This window comes from Harmonia axyridis, chromosome 3 (genome assembly GCF_914767665.1).
Source record: "Harmonia axyridis chromosome 3, icHarAxyr1.1, whole genome shotgun sequence".
In the NCBI taxonomy this organism is placed as follows: Eukaryota; Metazoa; Arthropoda; class Insecta; order Coleoptera; family Coccinellidae; genus Harmonia; species Harmonia axyridis.
Genome location: NC_059503.1, coordinates 34,725,178 through 34,748,229, shown reverse-complemented (window position 1 = coordinate 34,748,229; position 23,052 = coordinate 34,725,178). Strand labels below are relative to the sequence as shown.

Genomic DNA, 23,052 nt, shown 5'->3' with positions numbered 1-23,052 from the left:
TACTCGAAACACGTGGTAAGCTTCCAAAAACACTACAAAACATTACAAACTACAGTACGAATTGCATGAAAACGCTGCACGCTGCGAACCGAAATTCATTCGCAGACATCCCGCAAATCGCATGCGTTCTCTTCGTATCGGTATGCATTCCTTCATATCCCGCCGTTGATTTCTATCCCGCAAAAGCTTCTTTCTCTTTCCCACTCCCGCAGTTCCGCCGCTACACTCGAGATCCGAACTTTTCGAGAGTTATTGTGTTCACGATCGGGGTGATGGACAGAATCGACGAAATGATAGAGCCATTCGTTCGATGACGAGCGCTCAAAAAGAATAAAAACGAAATGGTCCCTATCTACCCAAGTCAATGTGATCACCCTTTTTTTTTTCATAAACATGTTTATTACTCTATGAATAGTACCTATACGTACTAAATGTCAAATCTAATCAAATTGACAATCAGTCTATACTCAAGATTAACATTGATACCTTGAAATACATCGAAAATATTATGGGAAATAAAATGGATGAAAAGCATCATTATCAGTCTGATGTTAGAGTTCAAAATTTTTCTATTTTGAGAAGTCCGTACACCAACAGATATCAACTTGCTAAGCCTCAAACCGATTTCCATAGAGAATATGAAGACCTTTTTGCGTTTTTCCCTAAGACATATCAAAGTGTGAAGGAACTGAAGTGAGTAAAATTTCGATTAAAGTCACTATTCCGAATATTAAAAACTCAGAGTTTTTTCAGAATATCTAGGAATTAGTCCGAAACAAAAAAAAACTGTTGAACGATATAATTATGAGTTATGAATAATTTAGATCTCCCAATATGCAAAGAATTCGATTTATCCTATTTTTGAATGTTTTCCTAATTTCCGGTTTACTACATTACTTCCTCCTCCGAAAAAGTTTTGGCATCGGTTGCCATAACTTTTACTTAAGCTAGTCCAGTAGTCCTTCTTTCCGGTATTGACATTACCACATTTCAATATTGAACCTAATCCAGAAAGAAGATAAAATTTCCCTTCAATCTGAAACTGTCCATGGACCATATCCTATGTTTATATGTAATGCATTAGAACTACCTTCAATATTATAACTGTGATAGATCCAAAAGAAATACTATAAATTAGTATGGTATTTTTCCTTCTTTACTATGAAAACAACAATAAGTAGATTCACAAAACAGAAACCGCTATCCAAAAATCTTAAGGGGATCGAAGAAATGAGTAATAATGATACAAAACTCCTCCAACATGAAAGAAAAGAATATACAAAATTAATGAAAGCAGTTCTAGACAAGTAATATTCTTTTCAACCACTTAAGAGTCTGTTTACACCACACTGCTTGGGAAGCAGAGGGGTCGCAACGTGAAGGGGCAAGAGCGGGTGGGCGTCGACTATCGTAGTAAAAATATAGGGAACGTATTAGGCCCTCAGCCCAGATTGAATGAATTTGTAACGCATTGGGATGATCTCGTTTCTTTCTCGAGTTCTACTAGTGCGTGTCGGAATATGCAGCCGCATTTTCGACATTTTGATTAAATGAAATGATTGTCAAATGGTCACCTATGATTATGGTTGTAAAGACGGTTTCTTTATAATAAGAACAGAGTTGAGAAACACGAACTGTTTTTTACGTTTTGAAAAAGACTCTACTTTCCATAATTACTTGATATCGAATTGAGAATCCAAATACGCTTTGATATACCATTATCCCCATTTTTTGAATTGTTAAAAACCCTTATGAATTAAATGGAATGAATTTTGAAATATCTAATCCGAAATAAAAAAGATTCATTGAGAATTTTGATGAACTCATTTCATAAATATCTACAGTTTTAAGGAATAGTATTTTGTTATAATTAAAAAAAAATCAGCTTGGTTCATAATGATATATTTCAAATTGCCTACTGTTTTCTTCAATTTTTCTTATCCTGAAGATCTAGTTTGTATTGAGGATCCTTATTTTTAAGCCTCTATGTCTTAGGTCAATTATTACAGGTAAAACACAGTTCTAATGAAATTTTCCTTCGAAAAACTCTTCAAAGTTCACACGACAAAAGCATTTTTCTCTTTCAGCTATATTTAATTGTCCCTGAACTTGAAAATAATAATTCTGACTTTGTTTTAATCGATATTCCTGATCATCATTTTATCCAAATATATGATTTGTTTCCTTTCAATAGCGTCCTTTATCGTATTATTTCTTGCTGAAAAAGGGCATTTGATTTCAATTGAATGATTACTTTTTTCAAAAATGCCATCTGGAGAAGGACCTAGACCTTTTTTTATTAATAAAAAGGCCACTGTTGTTCTCTAATAGACGCTTCGCTCGATCTTCATTATTTTTCCCCAATCTATAGCTTTTGCAGAAAAATGTTTATCTATTTAAAATGCTTTCTACTGTTGAGCAATAACTTGACATAGGAGGCATTTTACATATTTTTCCAAATATTGAAGCCGTCAAAAATTTCCTCCTCTGCTGATGCCAATCAGCGGAATCAGTTTGAAGGCGTGTTTTCAGCTCAATTTCTTTATGAACTTCTTCTGTTTTGATTAAACCCCTCAAGAATTCAGTCCTATATATTTGGATTATTTCCTCATCCATGTCTGGGTTTTCACAATTTTCTCAATAATTATTATCTGGCCCTGCAGAGAACTATAGCTTTCAGCCCCTTCTTCTTTTTCTTTTTGAAGACACTACTTCGTTCCATTCTCTTCACCGTTTGTCCTGGACTACGACCTATCATATCTTTGTGTATAGCGTATAGCGGTTTTTTTTATTCTTTGCAACAACTACTGCCTAACAAGGACTTTGGTAGCATCTTCTCAAAGCGTAATTAATTCTTTTACCTCTTACTCTTTGATCATAGCATTGAATTGTTCCACAATGTTCGTTGTTACCTTTTCTATGAGACTTCTGGCATGTAGTGCTAAATATCTCAACGCCTGCATAATTTTCTCCTCTATATCGAACTGTCACAAATCTTGCATATACTTGTCTTAATCAGCTACTTTTTTCTCACAAAAGTAGCCTAATGTGGCACAATTCTTATGTTCACCAAATATATGACTGACGCTATAAATAATATCCATCTTCAAAAAATTGATTTTATCTTCATGCGTTTTTTCCTTTTCTGAATTGTACAGATTTTAATATAGCCGTTCTGCATCGTGAAATATTTTTTCTGATCACATTCTTCAACGGCCCTAGAACACTACGTGCTTTCGAGAGTTCTCGTAATTTGTTACAGTAGTTCCTCAGTAAATGATTGATACATTCTATTTTCTGAACTGTACAATGTTCATAAGATCTACTATCAAGAATTTTTTATAACAACTATTGTCCCCATCGGCAATCATTTTGTTGTACATGGGTGAACTGGAACAAAATCCTTCAGCTTCCATGGCGGTCGAAGATGAATTCCAATTTTTATAACATGTATGCTCTGTTGGTGTGTCATTGTTAGTTTGAACTCTTTGACATATTATGCAATACTTTTTTTCACGCCCAAGTAAAAGTTTTTCCAGTTTGCATCCCAACAATTAGGAACTCCGGAGAGTGAATTATAATTTCCCAAGTTTCGATAAGATCGTTTAGCCCAACTACCATTACAAAATACCGTTATTGAAGGTGTACCATTTATGTCGATACTTCCACATTCGATCGCTTAGTTCACTTCTTCTGCTGCGGCTTCTTCCATAGATTTCAACGCTATCTGTTCCCAGGCATTACATACTTCATTGTTTACTTTTTTATTTTGAAATTATTATAGTTATGATCATTGTAAAAAATTTTGAATGATTTTCTGTTAACTACTTCTGAATAAACTTTCTTTCTTCTTCTTTCTTTCTTACAGTGAAAATGAAAAACAAGGAATATTCATATCATTCCTATTTTCTTCAGCTGTGCATAACCATCATAAGGATTCATGACACTACTGACGGCGGATGTGCTTATATCAAGTATTTCTGGATGTTCTGGACAAGTACATATTGTTTTCGAAATTCTACACATATCACGTACGAAAACTAATTTCGATTGAAACCCAATTTTTATTTCCTTCACCAAACGCATATTAGATAAATTTCATTAAAAAAAACGGAGTGATTAGAAAGTTCCTTCAGAGAATCTATGAATTGCAGAATATAAACAATTCGGAATTCATCCAAAGATATTTCCCAGCAAAAAAGGTTCGATTCAATACACATAAACAAAATTATAAGAAGAACTGCACAGGCCAAATAGATATGAAAACTTCTAGTAATAGGTACCTCGACCCCAAATTGAAAATACCATTCTAGAAATTTCAGTTTGAAAATGCGTTATTTTAATGTCAGGTATAAGTAGTTAGTATTCTTCATTTCTACATAAAATCATTGATTAAGTAGAAATATATGTATCGGTACAAAAATAGACCATTTTGAATCTTTACTCCGAAATTGCCTTCTTTCAGGTACCTATGCAATGCTGAACCTACCTAGAAACTGTCTAATTGTCCAGCAACGAAATAATACGGTACACAAAAGAGTACCGAATAACCTTTTATTTACAACTGCTGTTTATCTGATGTGGCACTAAAATCGTGAAATAACTCAAATAAATTCACACGAAATCACTTCTTGTTAACTTCCAAAGTATTATCCTCAAGCACAATACCGAATCTAAGAGAGCTTCTGAACTTCCCAAATTTTGTATTATATGAAATATGGTTAAAACAAGTTGATTTGCTAACCATCATTACATCCGAATCGCTTTCCTTCATAATAACAGACATTTACTTTTTCCCAAACTTACGAAACCTTCGGTCCGAAGTAATTAATTGACTATCCAAAACCTTCCATCAGAAATCCATTTTTTCATTCGAGAAAGTTACATGAAAATCGGTCGTATGGCTCTAAAGATAATCAATGCTACAATAGAAACATGCAGGTATAAGCGACAAAATATTTTTTTTGTTCGTGATAAATAATTCAGGTTTTCAAGAATATATTTCCTAAAAGACGGTCCTGATAGCTACAAGCCACGCCCCTCAGGGAGGAGCAACGATTTTTAGTTCACAATTCTGGCACTTGAAACAGATTTACAACGTCACATAGAATTTGGAGTAACTATGATGTAATATATTTCTAATTGGTATCTTTGGAAAGAAGAAGAAATAGGCTATGACCATATTGTATTAGATTTTCGAATTTAGGTCAACTGAAGCGACAATAAATTATTCAAAATTGGTATTGAAAATCGTACTTTCTACTTCAATAAAACAATTAATTTGCAACTTAAAGTGAAATTATTACCTAACGAACATACAAGGGATAAAGACCTTCCAATATTGTTTTGAATCATCTCGATAGCGTTTACCGTTCCTGAGAAAATCAAGACCTAATTAGTTAAGAAAACGCCTGAATTTGCGCCGCTTGAACGGACTCTTAACCCTCTCTAACGTGGAGGATGATCACTTTTCGGAATTTTAAATTCACTATCGCGTCTCATTTTTCTATTTTTTCTCTCAAAACTGATTTCTAATGAAGAAGAGTATAGTTAATGGAATTGAAAGCAATTCCATGTTATTTACAAATATTTACTTGAAAGAATTATTCAGTTCGAAACTATTAGACCATCATAACTGCGCATTTGAAACTTGGAAGAAAAATTTGAAAACTATGTTAACCACTCAATTTATGAGACATTTATGTCTCATATGCTTGGAGTCCATAACAACAAAAAAACTGTTGAACGATATTTATGAGTTATGAATAAATTAGATCTCCCAATATGCAAAGGATTCGATTTATCCTATTTTTGAATGTTTTCTTAATTTCCGATTCACTATATAATACCACTATATAATACCACAAACCTATTATTCCAGTTATTTTATATATAAACACAGAATTTCATCTCGATCGAAAAGGCAGTTTTGAATTTCTAATATTTGAATCACGACAACAAATATTCAAGAAACCCCTAGTCGGATCTTACGATTAATGAACTTAATCGCGATATTCGAGATTCGAACCGAACCTGATAATTTTAAGGAGAGCCTAGGTTTTTCCATTTGATAGTGATCGTGTTTACGGACAGCCGCATTGCATTGTAGCAGAAATATTGAGACGAAATTATATAGCGATGTACGAAAAAAAAGTGCTAAAAAATAAGCAATTAAATGTTCTAGTCTCATGTAATCTAAATGTTTTGCCTCTGGATTAGATAATTAAGACAAATCAAATTTTAATTCTCCCACCATAAAATAAGTCATAGATAAAAAATTGAACAAAAAAATAATTACCTTTATATACAGGCTGTTTCAGGTGAATTCTTACGACTTCACTGAAGTTCTTGATAGAAGGTTGGGTTTGCAAAAGGAGAAGCAGCAAGGATACTCTCTGATGATGAGGAAGATGAATATGAGGGAAAGCATAAACGGGATAAAATATAGTTTGAAAGAACAATGGAAGGAGCTTGAGAAAAAAGAATACGAGCTGAAGAAGTATTTGATATCTTTCAGAGAGGTGAACAATAAAATTTTGATCTTTATTCGATTTTGGTTGGTACAAAGTATTCAATTGGTTTTTCATACTATATTTTCATCTATAAATATCATTATTGTTTACAGTTTTTGATATTAGGAAATGAAAGAATTGAAAGACTCCAATCGAAAATATACGAATTCCGAAAGTTGAGAGAATCGAGAGAAGACCAAGTAGATTTTTTACTGGAACAGAAATCAAGATTGAGAAAAGTCCTTGAAGATATAAGGAAGAATATACAGCTCCTGGTTGTTTATGAAGTGAGTAGAAAAATTAATTTAATTAATACTCTGTATCATCAAAAATCATCAGTTCTTGTTCACATATTTGTATAAAAGCAAAAGGTAACAAAAGGAAACAAATTAGTTTGGCAGAATTCATCTATGAGGCATTGAAAATATCAGAAACGTACACCTGTTCGCAGGGCTAATGTTAAACCATTCAAAAATTTAAAGGTGGGTGAGGGGATATTGTGCTTGCGTCACTATATAATTATTTTTTTTTTTATATAAATTTCGATTGATTTTTTTTATTAGTATATGTTATGCAATGACCTCGTGATTCGGAATTGTATATGTTATTATGTTTTGATAATATTTAGTGATATTCATTTTTGTATGAAATTGGTACCTTCATTGTTAAAGACCACCACTATTACCGTTGAAGCAGAGCATTTAAGAGGAATTCATATAAAAAAATTCGACTCTAAAGGTAAAGACATTTTTAAGTTACAGAGGTATCCTCGAGGGTATCCTTTAACTAGATCATGTTTGGTAAAAACTTGACAGTGCCGTGCCTGAAATGGCGATAGGATACACTAAAAAAACCTATACAGAACACGGTTTTTCTCAACTCGTACAAGCTCTAAGCTTATGAGAGCTCTCACAGAAACCTGGGAGAGTCAGGATAGAAATATTGAACATTATAATTTTATAATCTCTACAGCAGTATCTATTTAGCAACTGAGGTATTACTGTCAGTACAAATAATAATCCAATGCTAAAATTTTATTAGAACATTTTAATCAAATCTTTTGAAGAAGAATATAATTCTTTTTTCAGAATTTTCTACAGTTGGTTGTGAAATCCCGTATGAGTCAGTTCGAGAGTATAGATGAAATGATGAACCATTTCGAGATTCTCATTGAAAGGAAAGCTATATTGGTTGACAAGGCTACCCATACTTCACAAAAAGTTCTTAGTTCTATCAGAGAGATGGTAATTATTAAAAAAATCATTAATCATTAGATAACACAACTCCGACAGAAACCTACATAGTTTTTTACCAGAGGTAGCGGAAGGTCCGTAGTTTTAATATTTCCGCTTGAACAGTGCATTTCAGATCATTCTGAATTATGTAATTATTGTCTTGAATTACTTTGGTTTTGTGTCTGTCAGTCTATCCATGTGCAAACTATTGCTTGTACAGGGTGGGCAAATTTCGATGTTTTAGCACTACAACTTTTGAACCAGATGAGATAAACAAAATCTGATACCTCATTCTCGGTCTATTTTTCTGAGAAACTAACAAGGGTAGTATTCATTTTTTGCCAGCTTCTTTTGTTTTCGAGTTATAAGCGAAAATTGAAAAAAAGGCGATATCGAAAAACATTTATATCTCCGCTAATACTGATGATAGAGCTCTGAAATTAATTATTATACAGGCACTTTTTTACGTAGAATCCAGTGGCGTGCTCGTATTTCCAATAGGGTTTTTAATTACGAAGCTATGACCCAAAGTTATGTTTTTTCAAATGGGAACACTAGACTTTTCTGCCATTTTCTGAAAGCTTAATTTTTCCTGATTTCAAAAATATATAACATCGTATGATTCGGATCAATATAAATAATAGAAAATGGCCAAAAACCTCTTTTCACCTAAGAGTCTCAATATTTCTATGGTTTCAACTGTTGATGAACACAGAAAAATTGAGACTTCTATAACAAGAGCAGTGTCCTTCCTTCAATCCGATTATTCCTATGCTTCTCACTTATTTCTACAAAATTCGAATCTAGATATGTTTTATAAATTTTTTATAATCGAATTTTTCAATCGAAAGAGTTGTATTGAGATGCATGTATCAGAAGATTATTTACATAGATCTCCAGAATCAATACGCACAAGTACCAATCCATTTTAAACAGCATATGAAACAATGCATATATGATTGAACTCAACAATTTAATTACGAAGGGACAAACAAGAAATAATATTTAACCTAATAATGACAACAATTGCACAATGTACAGTCGACACCTCTTCTCGATATTTCAATAGATGAATATTTGAAACTGTGTTCAAGCTACCTAGGAAACTTTTTCCAAGTTCGTTTATATTTTCGAAACTATTTGTATAAAATTAATATAGATTCGAATTTTGTAGAAATAAGTCAAAAGCATAGAAATAATGACATTGAGGGAAGGACACTGCTCTTGTTATAGAAAGCTCAATTTTTTTGTGCTTATCAACAGTTGAAACCATAGAAATATTGAGACTCTTAAGTAAAAAAAGGTTTTTGACCATTTTCTGTTATTTATTTTGATACGAATCATACGATGTTATATATTTTTGAAATCAGGAAAAATTAAGCTTCCAGAAAATGGCACAAAAATCTAGTGTTCCCATTTGAAAAAACATAACTTTGGGTCATAGTGTCGTTATTAAAAACCCTCTTGGAAATACAAGCACGCCACTGGATTCTACGTAAAAAAGTGCCTGTATAATGTTTTAATTTCAGAGCTCTATCATCAGTATTAACGGAGATATAAATATTTTTCGATATCGCCTTTTTTCCAATTTTCGCTTATAATTCGAAAAAAAAGAAGGTGGCCAAAAAATGAATAATACTCTTGTTAGTTTCTCAGAAAAAGAGACCGAGAATGGGGTATCAGATTTTGTCTATCTCATCTGGTTTAAAAGTTGTAGTGCTAAAACATCGAAATTTGCCAACCCTGTACCTAACAATCTTGACCTCTACAATTATTATTCGCATTTACCTAATTAAATTTTGTATTGGTATCCTGTTCAGGTTGCAAATGTTCTTGGACAAATAACATTGAGAGTATGGCCTTGAAAATGCTCAAACTTCAATCTCTTTCGGATATAAAGGGTTTTCCAATAAGAGATTTCATTTTGATATACAAAACGAGTATATTTTACGAGAAATCAATCGATGTTTATTTCATTATAAAGAGGAAGGTAATGCATTAATGATGGAAAAAGATATCAGCCAAATTGCCACCACGGATACTTTTGCAGCACCATATCCTTTTCATGAAATTTTTCAATAACCAAATCGCAGATTTTCGCGTGTATGTCCTCGATAACTTCACCAGTTCCATCTTTGAGGACTTGTCAATTGTGGACCAATGGCAAGAAAGACCCAAAATAAAAAGTTTAAAGGTGTTGAATCACAAGATCTCGGTGGCCAGTTGTGATAACCTCTTCAATTCGAGAAATAACACGGCCAGTATACTCTTCTTGCGACATTATTATTGTTTCGTTGCTTGTAGTGCCGTCTTGTTGAAAATAAACGTCGTTCACATAACAATCTTCCAATTCCACCCATAAAAAATTATTAATCATAGATCCCTAGCGCAATCCATTCACCGTAACTATTGGACCAGCCTCATTTTCGAATAAATAGGGTCCAATCACATCACCCTCCCAAAAACCACGTTGAGGACGGGGAGGCTTGTTAACAATCATTCTTGGATTTTCCGTCTCTCAAATGCGTCAAGTCTACTTATTAACGTAGCATTTCAATAAACCAATCTTCGAAGATACGATGTTGCTGGTGATCGACTGGCTTGAGATCTTGTGTTAAGTGAACTCTGAAAGCCTTAAGACCGAAGTCTTTATGAGAATACAGTTTAATGTCGTTGGTGGAATGACTCACTCCAAAGATCGATGAGGAATCGACAAATATGGGTTTTCATTATCACTACGGGCTACAACACCAATATTCTCAGTTGCTCTTGAGCGGCGCAGAGGGTTTCGATTTTTCACATCACTAAATTGTCCCAACAGATCAAATTTTTCCATCAGTTTCACTATTGTCGGTCGAAAAAGTGCTTCAAGACGACCAAAAAGAGGTGACTACAAAATTTTCTCCATTTCTCTAGCAAATTTTAACAATTTCTGTGCGTTGTCGAGCGTGTATCGTTCCATTTTTAGTAATAGAGTAGTTTTTACTTGTCAAATGTCAAAATATGAAAGCTACCATAGTGACAGCTGCCCAGATAGCGAAATGAAACCTCTTATGGGACAACTCTATAAGATGCACTTTAGCTCTTCGCAATACAGGAGGTGTATCGCATTTTCATAAGTTTATGAATATTCATTTTTGTGTGCTTAAAAATGGCCTCAAATGATCAGTTTTATTAATGAAGAATTTCTTGTCAAATTCTGCTGGTTCGTGAATATGATAAATTTCAAATAAAAAAGTTCATATGCGCCGATTAATTTAGGCTTAATCCGCTCAATGGTTTCGAAGTATTTACCATCTGATGACATAAAAATTCAAGCAAAATTGAATGGGTGACGTATTATATCTAGAAGCATTTTTGCAGTCATCACCTCAGAATTAACTTCCATAAAATTGAGTATGTCCTTAAATGAAGAGCATTAATCAATTAAGCTATTCGAAATTGCTATTTCACGGGAAAAGAACATATCTGATTCTGGCGCAAACTTAGCTTTCAAAAAATTTAGTTTGCCAGCGAACACCTGTACATCATTAGAACCGATGCATCAACATCCAAAATGGAGATGACATAAAAAACTGATCATCACGTGTAGAAATATAATTAATGCTTTTTAAAAAATCTCCAATCCTGAGAATATACATATTGGCATCATTAAATAGTAATTTAAATAATGAGTCAGATGTCGCCAACAACAGAAAATTAGATTTTCACGTACCTATTACGATGGTCATCGACACAAAAAAAGTGTAATATTCATTTGTTGGTGGACTGCGAGCCCTAATCAAGCCGTCAATGAGAACTTTTTTTTTCTGAGTACAGTCGAAGAAAATGAAGTTTCGGCTATAATTGACTCGCTCCAATGTGGAAAATCCCCGGGATTTGACGACATCATAGCTGAACATCTTAAGGAAATATCGATAGAAGTAACTCTGCTGATTAATGCCATTATGGATAAAATAGTCGGACAAAGCATTGTCCGAGTGCTTTCAAGAAGTCTATATGGTCACATCTATACTGAAAGGATGTGATCCTATATTAGTCAATAATTATAGACGGATTTCACTGCTGACAAGTTCCGCTAAGATTTTCGAGAAATTACTAGAGTGTAGATCAATAAAATTTGTTGTTAAGTACAACCTAATTTCCAGTAAGCCAGTATGGATTCAGAAGGGGTTTGTCAACGAGCTATGCGATAGTTACTCTTACGGGTGAATTATATGACCATATGGATAATAAAAGACCAGCAATATGTGTTTTCTTAGGCCCAGTTTCACCAAATGCTTTAATCTTGACTTAGCTCTTAAGTGAGGCCTTAGATCACGATTAATGTAATGTAGCGTTTCACCACACTCCAAAGCGCCATTTAATCGACCAATCGCGATTTAGCACTAATCGGCCATTTTTGGAGGATTATAACCTTTCAAGTTGAGATTAATAATTATTTATCAGTATGGAACTCTTGTCTATGTAATGATTTTTCTGGAAATTTCTAATTTTTGGGTCAATTTTATCGAAATATGACTATATGTATAGGCTCAATATTTCCCATTCAAAATACACGTAAACTTTGTTTTTGTGTTTTATGAAATTTATTGCAAAGAATAATTTATTGATATGTTTGATTGAAATATTATTCAAGAAGCAGTTAAACTTGTTAATCAAAATAAATAAGTTAATAAAATTACTTATATAGTTTTTTTTCCAGACTGTGTGGTTTTGTGAAATGGGATAATTTCTTTTTAACTTCTGCAAGTTTCCGACATTTCGAAGCACATCACTCGACATTTTCGGCAAAAATTAACTTTGTTTTTTGTTTACAAGATGACAAATGATTTGAAATGTTATGAGTTATGTATGAATGACACCTGACACCTAGCGGCAATGGTGGTCATCACTGCTTATACGATACAGAACACTGTATAACTTTTTGTTCACAACGTTGCCAAATGGTTTGACTATTTAATCGCGATTTGGTTAATCGCGATCATCTTCGGACGGGTTGATGCTTGGTGAAACAGAAAACACTGTTAAGCCTGCTTTAGTAACAAGCGGAGTTTAATCAATCTGGGATCAAGTGCTGTTTGGTGAAACTGGGCCTTAGACTTAGCCGAATTTTTCGAGATAGTAGATCAGAAGTTTTGAGTTGCATGGGTATAAATGGTGGCCCACAAAAGCTATTTGAGAGCTTCCTGAATGAGCGTAAGCAAACAGTGAGGATCAACGACGACCAGAGCACATAAACTGAAATTACTTATGTTATACCACAAGGTACGGTTTTGGGTCCTCTGTTGTTTTCCTTGTATGTGAACAGTCTACTATGGATAATAAAAGACCAGCAATATGTGTTTTCTTAGACTTAGCCGAATTTTTCGAGATAGTAGATCAGACCCAACTACTGGAAGTTTTGAGTTGCATGGGTATAAATGGTGGCCCACAAAAGCTATTTGAGAGCTTCCTGAATGAGTGTAAGCAAACAGTGAGGATCAACGACGACCAGAGCACATAAACTGAAGTTCCTTATGTTATACCACAAGGTACGGTTTTTGGTCCTCTTTTGTTTTCCTTGTATGTGAACAGTCTACTGACCTTGAACTGCGAAGGTCCCATCTTTGGCTTTGCTGATAATAGTGAAAAGATATCAGTGATACGTAATTCAGTAAATTCGCGAGTTTCTTCACAAAGAACGCACTTTTTATGTGCTAGTGAATCAACGTTTCATATTAACTCAAAATTATTGAAATAGATACCTAAATATTATATAAAATATTTTCAGAAGACCTGAATCGACTTTAAATGACAACACCGGAACGTTTTCTGCTTCATTTCACTCTCTCTCTCTTCTTTTATAGATGGACCTCCAAAGAGTAGCAGAAACTGAAATCCAAAACCTCAAAATGCAGGTTTATGATCTAGAGCAAAAATACATAGCAGCTAAGAACAAAGCGATTCACAAACAGAATTTCTACATCTATATCATGGACAAGATGAAGCAGAAAAGACAGGAGTTCTTAACATGTAGAGAAGCGATATTTTCAATTTACATGATGATGTCCAAGACACTAATTTGGGATAGAGAAAACCTGTGCTCCAAAGATGATTTTTTAGGGCAACTCAGTTTTATGTCGATGGTAATGAGCTGCCAGGAGAAAATAACGAGAAAAAAGATTTGTCGTTGATGATCAGACCGATGACTATAGTAGAGAGGGCTATTTACAGAAGTACTTTTTGAATTATTTGAAACATTTATACTGATACATATTACATTTACCTATAAGTAAAAATATACGATATTATTGAAGATTTTGTTTGATTTGAAAATTTTTAGGTTTTTGCTTTCGAGTTTAATGAATGTAGCATAATGTTCACTTTTGTGGTGAAAAGAAAATTGGTAGAGGTTAATCATTAACGAGTTCATTGATATACAAGCTTTATTTAATTCATTGTTTATAAACTAATACATAATTATCAAATATTATTATTGATGAAAATTAGTGTGAGACGAAGAATATAAAATCAATATAAAAAATAAATTCTCGAAAAATTAAACGTAAGGCATTAGAGTTCAAAAACAGAAACACGAACTCCAAGCACGCAAAATACCAAACCGATTCATGAAAATATTCACTATTGGGACATTCACTATTTCAGGAGCAAAGGAACACTGAATTTCTTCTTGGTCAGATCAATGTCCTAGGAAGATTCTTCTGTTCACGCTTCCAACTGAATCGCCAAAATAACTATTGAGAATTGAAGGCCTGGTAGGTCGCGACATCATTAGGGTAAAAGCCATCGAGATAGAAAAGAGAGGAGACGCTATGAGCTATACTATCGTGCTAGAAAAAAAAAATTACCAGTAGGCGGGACTAAGACAATCAGCAATATGGCATAAATATAAACGTCGGATTATAGTATATTATACAACGAGCGGTAATGTAGGTCATAACTCACGCAGATGAAGTTTGCAGCGCGAGCTGCAGACGAGTACTGTAATTCATCAAGTGAGTTATGACCATTGCCGCAAGTTGAATACTATACTTTATCTACGACTTTAACAGTACTAAGATACAAGTACAGAGAAAGAACTTTATTAACAAACCTTAATAGTTATTATTAAATTTTTCCTTGATATAGCGTATTCGACTAGCTGCACCAGTTCGAATCAATTCGAGCTAATTATGTCATTTAGCTCTACAAAAACTGGTGCTGCCAGTCGAATACCCTATTAGTTTCTCCGATTGACGTTTAAGAAACGCACGTAATTTAAAAAAATTCTTTTTATTGATTTCATTATTCATGTTGAGTGTTCTTCTTAGCATGGAGTGCTAAAATTTATTGAAAACACATTCTTTATAAACGATTACTTAATGTTCCTACTGATACATCAATCTTGAAAATTTTTGTAAATAACTTCATATTTTCTGTATGGTAACATTAGCTATTTGTTTTCTGGAGTTGTATATAATTTCACTATAGATTGGTGGTGTAGGATCAGAGAAACAGGAAAATGATACTCTGTTAGTTCGCCGACGTTTCGGAAAAATTTATTTCCATCCTCAGGGCTCTACAAAATTTACGGAAAACATCATTTGCAACATTGATGAAGGTGTTTACAAAAAAAGGAAAGATGAGCATTACATTTTCCTGTTTCTCTGATCCTACACCACCAATCTATAGTGAAATTAAATTTTGGATCAACACTTCAGATCTTGTTGTATATAATATTTCATCTTCACTATCTGAATTAATATTTTTCAGAAGAACTTTCACAATATAATTTAATTTAAAAACGACATTCCTCCCCTCAATAACAATAATGGAATGTTTCCTTTCGGCCAATCGAATAGAAGCAGAGAAGTATAGAAGAAACAGATTAATCTTTTCAGATGTATTCTAGTGAGTTATTAATTCACTCTGTTTGTTAATAATTACTATTGATTGCTCAAAAGCAATAAATATGAATATATAATTCAATAGGAGTAGATAAATAATATTAATTGATAGTTGTACTCTGTGTTAACAAACATTGATTGATTTACTGTTTTGTATTGCAATAAATAAAAAATTAAATACCTTGGTTTTTCAGTAATTTTATGGTTGATATGATACTCATAACAGATTATTGAAATTAATTACCGTTTTAGAGATAAAAATGAGAATTACAATTATCCAATAGACATAATTAGATTTAAGTCTACAAATAAATGAAAAATGTTTATGAGGGTGAATCCGGTAAATTTTGGGCTAGGAGAATGATTCAAATTTTGACTTAATCGAAATCACTCAGCGCATAAGCTGAAATTATATTTAACTCTACAAGATGGTCTGAAAGTGGTGAAACATGATACCACCTTGTTTTTTTTGAATGGGAATGCCAATTTTTTATATTATACTCATAATATCTACGAAATTCTAATTTTCATTATTATTTGTGGTACTTTTTTCGAAAAATTTCATGGTTTTAATGGCGAATTATCAAATTCCGTTTTAATTTATCACTACAGGAAAAATGAAAAAATTCTGAAAATTTTAATAATTTGCAAATACAATATCCTTCATGTATTATTATAAATCATCAAAGAAAAAATTATTTATTTAACTCGGCAGCAAAGTAGATTGACTGCCTTGGCTGAATTTTCAGCTACGCAGTCAATCTATTACTATTACTTTGCTGCCTAGTAAAATAAATAACTATTGTGCTCTCCTCAAGCACACTCATAAACTCGTTGACTTTCGTCTTCTTGAGAGAACCCTTTCTGAATTCGGAATGAATTAGCCCCTTGGTTTCGATGCATCCTATTACGTGAATATTCGTTTCTCTTTTTGGTTTTTTTGGCACATTAAGGGTGTTCAATACCTTGTTCATACCACTGCTATTTCAGTGCTAATTTCAGTGCATTCCAATTCCAAAGTACAGGTCGGATTCATTTCATTTTTTGAGTGAACAATGACGTGATAGTGAACTTGAAGGTCTCGTCTCGATTTTCAAAAAAAAATCGAAAAAAATCGATAGTATTCCGAAAATTGAACTTTGAAATTAAACACTTTCTTTAAATGACTATTCAGCTTTAGAGAGATTTCTCATTTCAGGTAACTCATCCACAAATGTTCAGTGATATTATGAGTTTTGAATTGGTGCAAGCATTTTTTTAAAATTGCTTGATTTGCTCTAATTGTAGATGTTTTTCAAATAGAATTATGCTTTTTGGAACGCCTCCCAAAGGTTTACGCCTTTTTGCAACATGAACGCCACTAGAATCCTGGACTGTATTTTATGGCTCGAGATGAATGACACTCTTATGATTTACGAGGGTAGGGTTTCTCTGATTGGCTAAAATTGTGTACATTACTAGTTTACGACAATATTGCACTGAAGAATAGGGATATGTAGAAAACTTGTTATGAAATCATTGTTAGAATTACAAACGATACTGTTCCTAAAATATATATGCTAGCTGATTTTATTCGTAATGATGTCTGGAGAAGAACATTTTGAGCGCTTAGTATCATAAAGAAAATTTCAAAAGTCATAAAGAAATTAAGATGAAAAAAAGGTATCTGGATTTTTGCCGAAATATGGAAAATTATTAATATTTGAGAAATCTGAAAAAAAATTCTCAAAAAAAAAAAATTTCTTTTGAAAAACTCCCTATTCCCGAAACTCTATCTACAATATTTGTCATTTAATTTAACCCTAAAAATAGGCAATTCTTGATTAAGAAAATTTTCTCGTACTTCCTCCATTAATATTAACTTGAAAAAATTTATAGTAAACATTTTTCGCTTCGTGAAGCCATTCTTGTATACATACCTCCTTGAAAATTTCATGTCATAAAAGTTTAAGAAATTGCAAAATTTTTTTATAAATAATTTTTTTCGTTAACAAAAAATGAAAAAAATATGTAATGCAATGTAAAGTGATGTGCTTTTTTTCTTTTTCATCATCATATACCGTTTCTCCATCAGCGAATGACATCTTTTAATCCAAAAAAAATCCGCCGGACGCAATGGTTGCAGTCAAACGATCACATAAGACAGTTACACTCACAGAAAAGTCTAGCTATCAGGTGGACAAAGGAGAATAACCTTCCCCTTGAACATTTATAGCTTTTGAAAAGGCTTAAAGACAACGCAATTGATATAGATGCATCCAAAAAGGTCCAAACTAAAATTGATATGTATTTTTCAAGAAAGTAGAAGATATTTCATTTTGCATACATACATAATATGTATGTATACAATATTATAAATACCTACATGTACATATTTACATAACGTGTTACATGTACTTGAGTGTTTTGTTCAGTTTTGTTTTATTTTATGAGAAAATAATATTTTTTTTTGTGACTTGATTAATAAACCTTTTCTTGATAATTTATAAGTTGCTTCATTTCATAAATTAAAATCACTCCAGTAATCCGGACGCCTCCATAATCCGGGCAGGTACCGGAACGAAATCTGCCCGGACTACTGAAGTTATACTGTACATGGCTGAGCGTAGCGTGGCTCGGAATTCAGCTAAGGTAGTCAATCACTACTTTGTCGCCTAGTAAAACAAATTATTGTGTGAATTTTATTTGGCAATAACCCTTTTCATCCGATTGCGATGAAACAAAGCTTGAATATTGAACTTAGATGAGCTGAATATATCTGTAAAAACCCAAAGTGACACCCGATAGACAGAACAAAATACAACTTTTCATTCCTATCCTGTTACTCTTTTCTTATTGCCCTCACTAATTTTTTTTCACGACTTATAATACGTGTCAAATGTCAAATAATCATTTGAATAATCATTCTGAATTTCAGGAGAATATCAAAAATTCTCATCTAGATAAAGAGACCGACAACAATAACCTAATAAATCGCATATCTTATATTCCTATACACAGTGTTGTGGCCTCCAGAGGCGCATAAAATGAGAACTCAAAAGCTTTTCGAATTTTACATTCTAGAAATCTCAATATCCAAATTTTTCTAATTTTCTCTGTGAAATCATACAACCAGAGATGATCATATATTTTTTCTCAATTCGAATAAATTGCTATTTCTATTATCCATACTCAAAATAAGTCCATGACAGTGGTTCATTGTCATTTCTAACTTCACAATATTTTCAGCGATTTTCTTATTTAGTATTATATACCTAAACAGTGGCGTACCCAGACATAAGCCTTGGAGGGGGGATAAAGGAAAAAATATCAAATTTTCCTTCTTTTGAAGAAGTTTTCCAAAGAATTTTGCTTACTCATAATAAGATTGTGATATATAAGGTTGTTACATATAATGGATATTCCTCCTGGGGGTATATATCCCACTTATCCCCCCTAGGATACGCCACTGTATCTAAACTGAACTGAATTTCTAAAGTTTACAGAAACACAAATTTACTCTTTGCTGGGCTTCATCGAGAGTTGAGATTTTATTAGGGGCAATAAATACCAAACAGGCGGTTCTTCAAGTTGAATGGGTGTGTCAGGTACAAATCTACCAAAAATTTTCGGGTAGCTCCATCTAGCGGAATTGCAGTTTCAGCGCAAAGTAGTCTACAACCTTAAGAGCATTTGCACGATTAACATTTGCATTATATAATGCATAAATATTCCTCATAAAATTTGCAGCAATATTGTTCTCTTTATAAGCCATCTTTAAATATTATAATATGTTTTTTGAGAATTTTTCACTTGCTGCTGACAATACAATAAACAATGCAAGAATTAATTCAAGAAGAAGTAGATATTTGGGTTTCTTATACCAATGGAACCATACAATATTTTTTCATATTGAGAAGCCAATCATAACACCAACTACTCAAGTAGTCTCGGCTGGTTGTAGACTGCCATGATTAAGCTGTGGGAAATTACACTTTTGCATCAGGAAGGAAGACTCCAGAACAGATCCTTGTGAGACTCCACTGGTTATCTTCCATTCCTCTGGGGGATATGTTTTACCAATTTTTGCGCGGAAGGAACAATCTGTAATAGAAGCTCTAATATTGTTCAGCAAGCTCCCACGAATACAAAATACTTCAACTTACTGAGTAATCAAAGGCATGGGAGTAATCCAGGTAAGTCACGTCGGTGTCCAATCCGTGGATCCAGACTTTGATCTAATCATCAATACAAGAAATGTCCATTGGTCAAGGTTGAACGACCCGTCATTAAGCCTTGTCATTCATCAAGTAGAACCTTATGAGAAAGGGCAAAATCCAGTAGTTAGCCACAAATAATTCTCTCCGACAGTTGACATATTTTGGGCAGTAAGTTTATTGGACGATAATTCGAAGGAGACGATTTGTCACCTGAAATTGAATTTTATCAGTGGCGGCTGGTGACAGTATAAGATGGTGAGGCACATTAAAAAAAATTATTATTATTGTAATATACATATATATTTTGAGTTTACGAACAAAGTTTATCTAGTGAACTTTACCTTTGTCAGTTGCATGATAATCATCATAAAAATTTTTATTAGGTAATGATATTAAATCCTAAAGGGGTTGAGAAAAAACTTTAACCTGTGTTTTGAACTGCAAGCATTACTTTTCAGCAAATTGAATACTTGTGTATAGCAATAAGTAATCATCGCTATAGCAATGAGTAATCATCGTTTGTGGTGATATAGATTTGATTTTTGCCTGCAAACTGTTTACTTCCCCCGATATTACACTAGCCCCATCATATGATTGATTTGAACCACTCATTTTGAATGTGAGTCAAATTTTCCGAATTTGGCAGATGAAAAATGAAATAAATTTTTAGAAGAACGCCTAGAACTTACATCATAAAATCACATGAATTGCTCAACAAGTTAGTTAAATTGTGAATGGCAGCTTGTCAGTTGTTGTATCAACTTTTCAGGAAAAAAGATTTTGAAATTTCTTCAATTTTTTTATTCACAACAAAAGAACCGAATAGATTAATTCATTTTGTATGGTTTTAGATGTATCAGGATGAACTGATCTTCTGTTAATAACATTGCAAATGCACGGCTAACAAAATAATTTATTGAAAGCTATACAGCGACCTTTTTCAGATCTATTATTATTGTTATTAGTGAAATAATAATAATAATAGATCTGCAACAGGTGGTTCTACTTCTTCAATTTTGTATAGGAATGACTCGAAAAATTACAAAATCACAAATATATACAAAAATTACAAAACTTGAGACGACTCACTCGGTCCAGCTAAATCCATTTCGCCTTCTGGTGGTATATAGATATAAATTAAGACGATTAACAAAATGAAAAATCTTATCGAAAAAAGTTCATGCTAGCACGAAGACAAACTTACACGAGACAGTCGAGATTCATCAAATCACAACAAAGCGAAAACTAACCCGATTTCCCGCTTCCCAAATAGAGCAGAATAATTGAAGTTCGCCGTGCAGCATAACATGCCTCAAAGATTTTTTTAGAATCCTTCATAGGCGTTGGAATATTCCCGAACGGACTAGTTTTCATTTCTTTGTTGAGGATCAATTCTGAAAATGTAAGTAAAATGAAACAAAAATGTGGAAGAATCATTGAAATATCTCTAGAAATGAAAAAGTTATGGGACTTTGAAGTTGCGCTTGGAAGAATAATTTCATGGTCTAGTGTGTGACGTCACGCCACTTACACGAGGCGACTGGTATTCGCAGAGTGCTTACGAATTCATTGGTGTACAATCACTTGTGCCGTTCGTGTCGTGTTTTGTTCGTTACATGATGGCTGAAATAAAAAAAATCCTACAAATATTGTATTGTGCCTATGTGTGCAAGCACGACAATTAAAAACCCCAATAAATTGTTTTTTTATGTACCAAATGACATGAATCAAAGGAAGAAGTGGTGCAAATTAATGAGGCGTGACTTAATTGGACCTAAAACTACTTCATATGTGTGTGAAGATCATTTTGATGTAAGTACTTATCAGTATTAGCTGTCTATTTCTGATAATAAAAATACTAAGGTGTAAGTTGGTTTGAAATAAGTTATTGAGTAAAAATAACTTTGTCCTTTCACGAAGCCTTCTTCCATTATGGTGACATAAAAAGAAAACTCGAGTTAAAACTACACTGTACAACTACAAACGGCGCGAGAGCCTTGGCGCGGCTAAGTATTTAAACGTAATTTATGGTGTAGCGATCACAGGCAAGTGGCGTGACGTCACAGACGAGTCGGAGACCAAAGACGTTCCGCGACAAAATACGCAAATTTAAATAATCTATTTCTCAGTCATTTATTGATGGATTTCCAAAATTTTTTCACTGATTTATTAGTTTTGCTCTATATTTTAATTCTACCGTGTCAAATATAGTATTATCAACATCACTAAACAAGTCCATTCTCGCCGCGCCGATGTAGGTAATGAGCTAGACAAGAAAACGCGTTAGGCATGCCGCAGACCGTTTACTTCTTGAAGAGGAAGTGAGATGAATATATAAGCATCGTGAGATAGAGTATTATGGAACAGAAACCCAGTTCCGTAACGAATGATGTAAAATTGAGGTTGAAATGGATTAATAAAATATGAATGTAATTCCTAGAATTTGGTAATTTATTTGGTGAGGCACATACCCTATAGCACAATCCGCCACTGAATTTTATGGAGGTGCAGCTTTGAAACTTTGTGCAAAATGCGGTGAAGCGTTGATCTATGCACATTCCAAGCATTTACACTCTTTCAAATGGAGAGGTCGGGATCATCACGAACTGACCGATTTACTCGTTTTACCTCATCTTCCGTTCTCAATAACCTTGGACGCCCGGGTTTTCGGTGTATCTGTGTTGATCCGGTTTTCTCAAACTTTTTTACTCATTTTCGAATGAAACCTCGACTGTTCGAGAAATTTCTTCATGTTTTGATAGTACAATTGCCTTTTTCGTCGAATTCGGGTAAGCACGATTCGTTCCCGAGAAACGTTTCATAACAATTGAATATCCTTCCCCCCTCCCCGCACCACTCTGAATACTTGCATTCAAACAAATAGCTAAACAAATATAAACTTTCTTTCAAGACAACTAGTTTTTTGTTATTTCATAGAAACAAGATTCGAATGAACAGGAAAAAAATATAAACAATGAACATTCGACTGATAATCACGCACAACATACGAATCTGAAACAAATACCAGTTATCAAAGTGTCCGTGGAGTTAGCACCCCCCACCACCAAGAATTTTTTTGAATTCGTAAGTAACTCGTTAGTAACTATTTGTAAGATAGATAATTTCATTTGTACCTCAAGGATACTGGTAAAAAAATACCGCATTCCGCTAGAGTGCCAACTTCATGTTTTTTTTTTCCTATTTTTTTGATTTATTT

The 23,052-nt window shown here is 33.3% G+C and overlaps 1 protein-coding gene across 1 annotated transcript; it reads left to right on the top strand.

Moving 5' to 3' along the window:
* The first annotated feature begins 422 nt into the window (after positions 1-422).
* LOC123674916 (coiled-coil domain-containing protein 42 homolog) lies at positions 423-14,045 on the top strand. The gene is made up of 5 exons (XM_045610074.1): positions 423-693; positions 6,311-6,521; positions 6,626-6,799; positions 7,601-7,756; positions 13,597-14,045. The coding sequence occupies exons 1-5, from the start codon at positions 509-511 to the stop codon at positions 13,921-13,923; spliced, it is 1,053 nt and encodes a 350-aa protein (XP_045466030.1). The 5' UTR covers positions 423-508; the 3' UTR covers positions 13,924-14,045.
* Positions 14,046-23,052: the final 9,007 nt, after the last annotated feature.